Source organism: Sphaeroforma arctica (genome assembly GCF_001186125.1).
Source record: "Sphaeroforma arctica JP610 unplaced genomic scaffold supercont1.59, whole genome shotgun sequence".
Taxonomy (NCBI): Eukaryota; class Ichthyosporea; order Ichthyophonida; genus Sphaeroforma; species Sphaeroforma arctica.
This window is the reverse complement of record NW_014040499.1, coordinates 23664-32174: the sequence shown is the minus strand read 5'-3', so window position 1 is coordinate 32174 and position 8511 is coordinate 23664. Positions and strand designations below refer to the sequence as shown.

At 42.6% G+C, this 8511-nt stretch overlaps 1 protein-coding gene across 1 annotated transcript; it reads left to right on the top strand.

The window, feature by feature from the left end:
* Positions 1-5675: 5675 nt before the first annotated feature.
* Positions 5676-8125, top strand: SARC_01487 (hypothetical protein). The gene is made up of 2 exons (XM_014304781.1): positions 5676-5987; positions 6230-8125. The coding sequence occupies exons 1-2, from the start codon at positions 5892-5894 to the stop codon at positions 7631-7633; spliced, it is 1500 nt and encodes a 499-aa protein (XP_014160256.1). The 5' UTR covers positions 5676-5891; the 3' UTR covers positions 7634-8125.
* Positions 8126-8511: the final 386 nt, after the last annotated feature.

Here is an 8511-nt window from a genome sequence, read left to right as displayed (position 1 = left end):
GAATCAATCAGACGACAACTGTCTGAATCCATATAAAGCTCCCCGTCAGACACAGTCAAGGCATTAATACCTGACTTTGCGGAAAAAATCATGGATCTGATTCTTGTTAATAAGAAAATAAAGATCACAGATTGGGCAAAATTCCGCTTTAACGACGGATATATCAGCCTTGACTTAACCAAGGTAGACTTTACTTTACACAGTTAAAGTTTCCCTTAAGGAACTATGTATCCTGGAGACACGAGGCTGTTGTAAAAGAACAAGTTGAGATATGGCTAGCAGATGGTGTGATAGAATTAACTATCAACAAACACCAGTTAACCTGGCACTGCTAGCCGTAGACCAACATAACTCTGACGGATCGTTTAAGAAAGTCAGAGTATGTTTAGATATGAGTCCAATAAATAAATTATTGCCGACTCATAGCTTCCACTTACCTAGTATTAACGAGCTACTGCGAAGGATGGAAGGTGCTACAGTGTTTACAACTATAGACCTTACACAAGGATACCATAAAATGCAGGTATATGAACCCCACCGTAAATACTTTAGCTTTACGTGGAAAGGTAAACAATACCGGTTCAGAGGTGCACCTTTCGGGTTACACTCCTTACCAGCATTCTTCCAACAAGTAATGGAAGAATTGTTTGCAGACATGCCTAACGTGCCAGTCTATATAGATGACATAGTCATCTTTGCTAAGACTACAGGCGAACACGCCGCATTAGTCAGACGAGTCCTTAAGAGACTCAATGAGCAAAACTTCAAAATTAACGAGATATAACTGGGGAAGGTATTAAGATCGACCCCGGTAAGGTAGAACACCTGTTAGATTGGCGAACACCAACTACAGGAAGAGATGTTAACAGCATGTGTGGGGTTGTAAAATTCTTTTCAAGTACCACACTTAGCTGACTACCTTAAACCTTTTGGACACTTAAGATGGCATAAACGCAAACTAGGAGACTTGTGGACTAAAGAGTGTGATGACGCATTTCAAGCGCTCAAACACGCAGTCCAACAAGCGCCAGTTGTACAAGGGCCTGTCGATGGCGTGCCGTTTGAAATAGCAACGGACGCATCAGACTTAGCCTTAGGAGGAGTATTATATCAGGTTATAGATAACAAACCTAGATATATACAATTCTTTAGTCGAGCAATGAATGCTTCACAGTTGGATTATCCAACTGTTAAACATGAGCTATTAGCCATAGTGGCAGCTCTAAAACACTTCCCAGAATACTTATACGGAACAGCATTTACGCTGATGTGTGATCAGAAATATCTTCAATATATGAAAGAGATGAACCCCGACTCACAATTACTGAGTCGCTGGCATGATACAATATCAAAGTTTCATTTTGATATAAAACATCTGCCAGGTATACATAATCATTTACCGGATATGTTATCACGCTTCGTACCGGACTTTGATAAATCCGTACGGAAGTTACTAGCCACTGAGGGTTGTTAAGCAGTTCAAAGGCAACACAGCATTTAACGTCTGTGCACAGGAAATACAATCCAATAATGACACTGTTAAGAAGCGTCAGTCTCTAGCTAGGACTCTGTCCAATAACATAAAGTCCAAGCTCAAGGTCTTTCAAATCTTATTTTTAAAAGGATTAATGAAAGACAATCCTGAAGCGTATACACATATAATGCGACTATTTAATAAGTCAGGTGTATCTAACGCACATGAGCGCGATTATGACGCTCATGCAAAAACAGGACAGGAGTCTGAAAACACTACAGACTTAGAGACCACGCAAGTGGATTCTCATCACCTTTATTCTGGAAGAGCAGAATGATAAAAACATTCTTGCTTGGCTGAAGTAATATCATAAGCTGAAGTACCAGAACGTAGTAGAAGCACTTAAAGATGCTAAGCGACATGGGATCGCGCAACCTAAGCTGGCAACTTTAGTTGACAGAGTATATCAGTCATGCACAGACCTTGATCTCAATCAGATCAAGCGCTATGTTTTCGCACCGCTTAAGAGTGTGACTGATGAAGGTTGTGGATTTGTCATTTGATAAAGTCTGCAAGAGTGTGGAAGATATGAGGGTCCGGCTGGCGGTGGTTAAAGAGAAGCTGCGAGAGTTGGAGGAGATTCTTGATGACAAGGTCAGTGCCGACTTCAAAGTTTGTGTGGGTTTATTGTATCAGCAAGCTACTGCAACTAAGATGTGGGATCCGGATGTAATGGCTAGCAAACAGCTTAAGTGTTTTGGTCTAAGTGTATGGTCAGAACTTGTTCAGCCTTTGCAAGAGTACGTTATTACGCTGGTGCATCAGACTTTAGCGCATGCTGAGGTAGATAGGATATGGGAGTTCTTGAAGGTTAAGTATGGAGAGGAAGTGTTGCGTTCGCAGGTTGTGAAGGTTTTGAAGAGTTGTGTTGCGTGTCAACAAGTTGAGGGGCTTCGTGGGACTACAGGGTTGCTAATGCAGCCTGAGAGGCCGAAAGGGGTTACAATGTTTATAGTCATGGATCATTTGACCTTGCCAAGGACAGTTTATGGTTTTGAAGGTATAGTAGTGGCCATAGATCATTTTCGAGGATGATGTGGTGTCGGCCATACATGTTGGAAGAGAAGAATACTAAAGGGGTATTATAGTTTGTTCAACAAGTGTTGTCTTGAGGTACACCTAAGAAGGTAGTGATGGATGAGGGTGGTCCGTTTGCTTCAGCAGATATGAAAAGTTTCTGGGCAGAGAGAGGTGTAGAATGCCATTACGTATCAGTAGATAAGCATCAGGGCAATGGTAGCGCAGAGAGTGTCTTGCGTACGATTGTGGATTGGCTTGCTAAGTGCTTGCCGGTTGAGGAGGAAACCTTATGGCCAGCATATATATATTCAGTTATGTTGGCGTACAATGCGACAGTGAATTCGGCCACGGGTATCACCCCATATTTTCCTGAACCACTACAGCGACTATGGTAGCCATACCATATGTCCATACATTGTATCATACATACTTGCCATTTTTGAAATAAATATTATTATCCCTAATATGTTACGAGCCGGTATTATACGGGGCAGGTTGATAGAGTAATTCTGGCGAAGTTGTTAGAGGTGATAGGTTCTTAGATTCTGAGTGAAGCTGCTTTGCGGGATAGATCGGTGGCCATTAAAGATGAAGTAGCGAAGGAGGCACAGGCAAAGGCGGCAGACAAGAATATACAAGAGGTACCAGATTGGCAGCCGGGGCAGTTGGTTTGATATCCTGGTAGGTCAAAGGATAGTAAGTTGGCGATCCCCTATTTAATGAGATGCACGATTGTTATGAGGGAACACTTACAAGGGATGCACAAGGTCAGAATTAATGGGAAGGTTATGTCAGTACATGTGGATCAGCTTAAGGCGAGGTTACAGGATCCGAAGCATGAGGCCAGTATTAGAATACGTAGGAGGGAAGCTTGTTTGATCTGGCTCTACTATTATACTAGTGAAGGGGAAGCTAGTGTTACATAACTTAATGAAATGGTGATAATAATGCGATCAACAAAGGTGGGGTGGACTTGGTTATATGCCATGAATTTAGTTTTTGGTAAATATGTTGATACGATAGTCGAAGCGGCGAAGCGATGTGAGAGTAAGGGCGTGGTAGACGATACTGTGGATTTGGCAATGAAGCATCACTTCAATAAGAACAGGTGGAACAAGTTGCAGATGTTCTTCCAGGTTGCGAGGGATCCGATTTTGCGGAAGAAGCAGTCGAGTAAATCGTTGAATGAATGAACTCGACACTAATGTCTTGTTCATTGGGGAAGTGTAATGTCAACCATGTTTACCTCCGATTTAAAACAATGTTGGTGTTGTAAGTACCGAACTGTTCGGTTAATGTTCCTGGGCGTTAATAAGAGTGCGAGAACTTCTAAGTGTGGGCGATAACTTATAAGTGTGAAAACTAATAAGTTTGAAAAGTTCTAAGTTGTATTGTGCGGTTTGTTGGCGAACGGCCGCGCAGGCTCGAAAGAAGAGGAGGTTGGTGTATGATTGGTGCTTTGCGAACCGAAGTGCGGGGTAGTATGAGTTGGAGGTTGGCAGATGACGATATATGTTGAATGGACTTGTAGGCTCGAAATTGAGTAGATACACGATTTGATATTCTTCGGAGATAGTATAAATACGTGGTTTAGTTCATTCAAGAAGTTCATTCTGCTAAGGTAGACGTTTATTCAACTATGAAGGAAATAATACTAGGTTCACCGTTACATTGTATTCTGAGTCGATCAAGATTACAAATATTTACTTTTGTACACTACAAGCAAATGTAATTTTGTTGTTTTCAAAAAAACCCCCCGATGCACAATTGCACGTGTAGTCGTACTTCAATACATACAACTGTTTTTTTTTAAAACAACAAAATTTATCATTCATCACAAACAAAGAGGATTGTATGTATGAAAATATTTACAATTTTACAAACATACATTATACTTATATTGCTTTTAAAAACATATAATAAAAAAAATAGAAAATAGAACTCTAAAAACCCGCATATGTAAATGGCCTTCTGAAAATTGAACAATTCGTTGTTTGTTTTGTTTTTTTTAAAAACAATTTATTGTTTATTTACTAAAAGACAAAAAAAGCAAAAACTAGAACACATAAAACAGGGCTGGGTCGCCGCGGGGACTGAAAGAGAAAAAGCTTTATCATAGCCATGTGTATCAAGAAGGCTATGGCGTGATTGTTTTAAAAAAATTAATATATATATATATATATATATTTAGGATCCCTCTGGGGATCAGGAGGGATCCTTGGGGTCTTCAAATGGGCTAAAGAGAGAGACTTAGCCAATCAAATAGCTCAATTAGCGTTATATGACAGACAAAAATCGAGCATACAGGTGCCAGGGACTGCCAGCTTACGCTTTCGGTGATAAAATATATATGAAACACCACTGGAGCGCCGAAGAGACCAAAAGCTTATATCTTAAGAGGGTAGCTATTGACTTGTGAAGGTGAGCTGAGGGTGAGATACTGAGATTTCTTGATGGACCCTTTCTCCCTCACTTTCACTCGACACACGTCACAAATACGTACTGTTGTTCAGTCACACACGCTCATACATAAACGCACTCACCAACGTACAGGGGGGGAAATGCCTCCCCGCCTTTTTTAATAAAACAACTTTTATTTTCAACCGTCAATAACGGACCCAAAAAAGTATGCTCTATTTTTTGAAACAAAATTTCATTTAAAATCTCACGTGGTCCTCTTAGGGGCCTACAAATGGGGAAAAAGCATTCCAGACAGATTTCAAGTTCAATAAAAGAAATAGGGACTCTACAGCCACGCATGACTGACTGACCCAAAGTCTCATTCCCCAAAACCGGAAATGGTTTCAGGTTTTGGGCAAGTAAAAAAACCAGTGGAGAGAGAGTAGGGAAGAAAAGAACTCTCAGGGAGCGTCAGCTTTCAGGTCGTCAGCGCAGGAGGAGGCCTGGGGCCCGGGGGGGGTTGTAGTCTAAAGGTCAAATTTTTTAGCTGGAAGCTACAAATGTGTGTTTTTTGTTTTTATATATTTTTTTAAAAACCCCCCGAACAAAAAGTGGTAATAAAATAGAAAAAAACCCCCCAATATTCCATAGCCTTATGAATTCAACATTCAGAAGAAGGCTATGAATTTTCTGTAAAGCGATATCACAATAAAAGATATAGGACGATTTTGTAACGTATTTGAAAAACAGCCGTGACATACAAACAAAATTAATTGACCACACTCTAGTAGTGCACTGCTGGCTCCTGCAGTCTTCACCTCATCGGCGACTTCTTGTATCGGGCATAGAAGGGAGACACGTCAAGGGGAATAGCTTTATATTCATCGAGCCAGTACTACGTTGGCTTGGATGCGAGGTTAGGTTGTCACGAATTAGTATGTCGGCAACCCAGCAAACTTGCGACCTCTGCCACCAACCGGCGCAGATAGCCTGTCCGTGCACGAATCGTGCGTTCTGCAGTCGAGAATGCCAGGTACGATTGAAACTCACCGAGTACTGATAGCTTTAGAAAAAACATATGTTTGTTGACTACAGTTGTACAATTCGCATCAATTGCCTTCGACTCTTTTTGCTTGGATGTGTCAACTTAGTCGCCTGTTCAGTTCATCGCTTGTCATCTTGCCTCGATGCTTCGACTTTGCAACACAGTGTATCGGCTATTATCAATTATTATAAATCATCTCTTTTTTTCTATCCTCTTGTTTGAAATTTTAGAGCATAGATTGGCTAGAAGGTCATTACGCAAAATGCGCGGGCCCCCCGGAGCCGCAGTTAGCGTTCCGGCCAACTGGTGACGAGGGGATGGTTGCTCAATCGCAACAACCGCAAAACAAGCGGCCATCTGGAAGCGAAGCTATAAGTTCTCATTCATCGAATCCACGAGACCAATTCAACAACGATGATATGAGACCGCAACTAGCAGGATACAGAAATAAGGGTTATACGCGTGTTGCGAGGACTGAAGAGGGCGTGGGAGCCTCTAGCGTAAGTGCGTATCGGCCTTTGCGCAAACGAACAAAGCTGCAAAGCACTTCAAGTGCGGGAGAAATCGAAAATCAGCACACAATTCAGAACGGTGCATCGATCAGTACGGTCGGCGACATGCCTAATGACAGCGATCCAGAGGCCGTCATGACTTACTTAGAAGCAAGTATGAACGATTTTGGCGACGGAGAGTTCGTGTGCAGCTATCCAGACTGCAGCGAGACATTCCCCACTGGCAATCTTTTAGCAGAACACCTCAGTGTGCACGTGAGCCTTAAGCCATTTGTTTGCAAATGGGAGGGGTGTGACAAGCGGTATGCTCAGAACAATAGTCTGGAATATCATTTGCGAACGCACTTGGCCAAGAAACCGTTTGCTTGCACTTGGAGTGGGTGTGCTAAGACTTACGCTCAGGCGAACACACTATTGAGTCACCTTAAGGTGCACTCAGGGCTGAACCCCTATCCTTGTACGTGGATCGGTTGTGAGAAAAAATTCGCACATGTCAACGAACTAGAAGTCCATCGGAAGAAGCACACTGGGGACAAGCCTTACCTGTGCTCTTGGAAAGGGTGCGATAAGCGTTATGCACACAGTAATGGACTTGGCTACCATTTGAAAACGCACGCTGGTGAGAAGCCCTATGCTTGTCCAATAGAGGGCTGCGATAAGCGGTATGCGCAAAGCAATGGGCTCGACTATCATCTGCGCACGCATACCGGGGAGAAACCATTCCCGTGCCCCTGGGAGGGATGTGATAAAAGGTATACACAGGGCAACGGATTAGATTACCATCTGCGGACGCATACAGGCGAACGACCGTACGCGTGTACATATGTAGGATGCCACCGTCGATTTGGCCAAAAAAGCACACTCAACGACCACCAACGGACGCACACTAAGAATAGTCCATATATATGCAATTGGAATGGATGTGATAGACGTTTCCAGACTTCTAACGAGCACGAACAGCACGTGGCAGAGCACCTGCAGCTTCAGGGTGACGGGGGTAGCCTGGCATGTTCTCAAAGGGGCTGCAGTTTGCATTTCCAAACCCGCCAACAGCTTGCAAGTCACTTGTTAATGCATAATAGAACAACTGATTCTCAACCTTCCTTGAATAGTAAGGATTAAAACGTTACAGCAGATCGTTTCGATGAGTTCTTCTCGGAAGACATTTCTTTGTCCGGGGAAAAAAGCGAGGCCGTGGTTCCTAGTAGCCACTGTTTGCTGGTGAATAATATGCACTCAATATATACACAACACACAATAGCCCAGCCGGCAGAAAATTATCGAAGGTGCTGCATGCGCAGTATTGCTGTCTTAAAAAACCATTGGAGACAACTTATATCTTCAAACTTCTCTGCACACTTGGCAGACATTACAGGGAGCAAATCGACAACGAGCTCGCTACGTGCCAAATGACCGCCACTAATATATACGGAATGAATAAAATTCAAAACTATTACCAAACGTCCTCGATACATCCTCCGATATTGCTGCTTGAGTATGATAGTCTGATTGTAATTGTTAGCAGTCGATTCAGCGCAATCTTCAACGTTGTTCAGATACTGACCATACGCTCTACGCTAAGTGATATAAAAACTACAGAAATGAAATCTCGGCTACCAGGACAAAGTGTGTAAGGAGAAAACAAGGTGCTTGGGAGGCTACATGGACCGTCGTAAGCTACCTAAATCAAGGTAATAATAAGGAAAAAATACAATATTCACCCTTTCCCCAATGATGCCTTTGCTAGTAAATTGGACAGTATACACAGATATTCGTTCATCAGCGTTGCTACAATTGCCACAGAAACGCACTGAGGCAAGCGGAACCCAGGTAAATGCCCAATCTTCAACAACCCCTAGCAAGCACACCAGATGAATCCTGGGTGCTAGATGTGTAATTGAATTACACTCAGCTTTTAGTTGTTGATAGTCTGCTAGATCCTTCCAGTACATAAGGGGCTCCCGCGTGTTGTTGAAGACGTATATTAAAAAGTGAGGCAG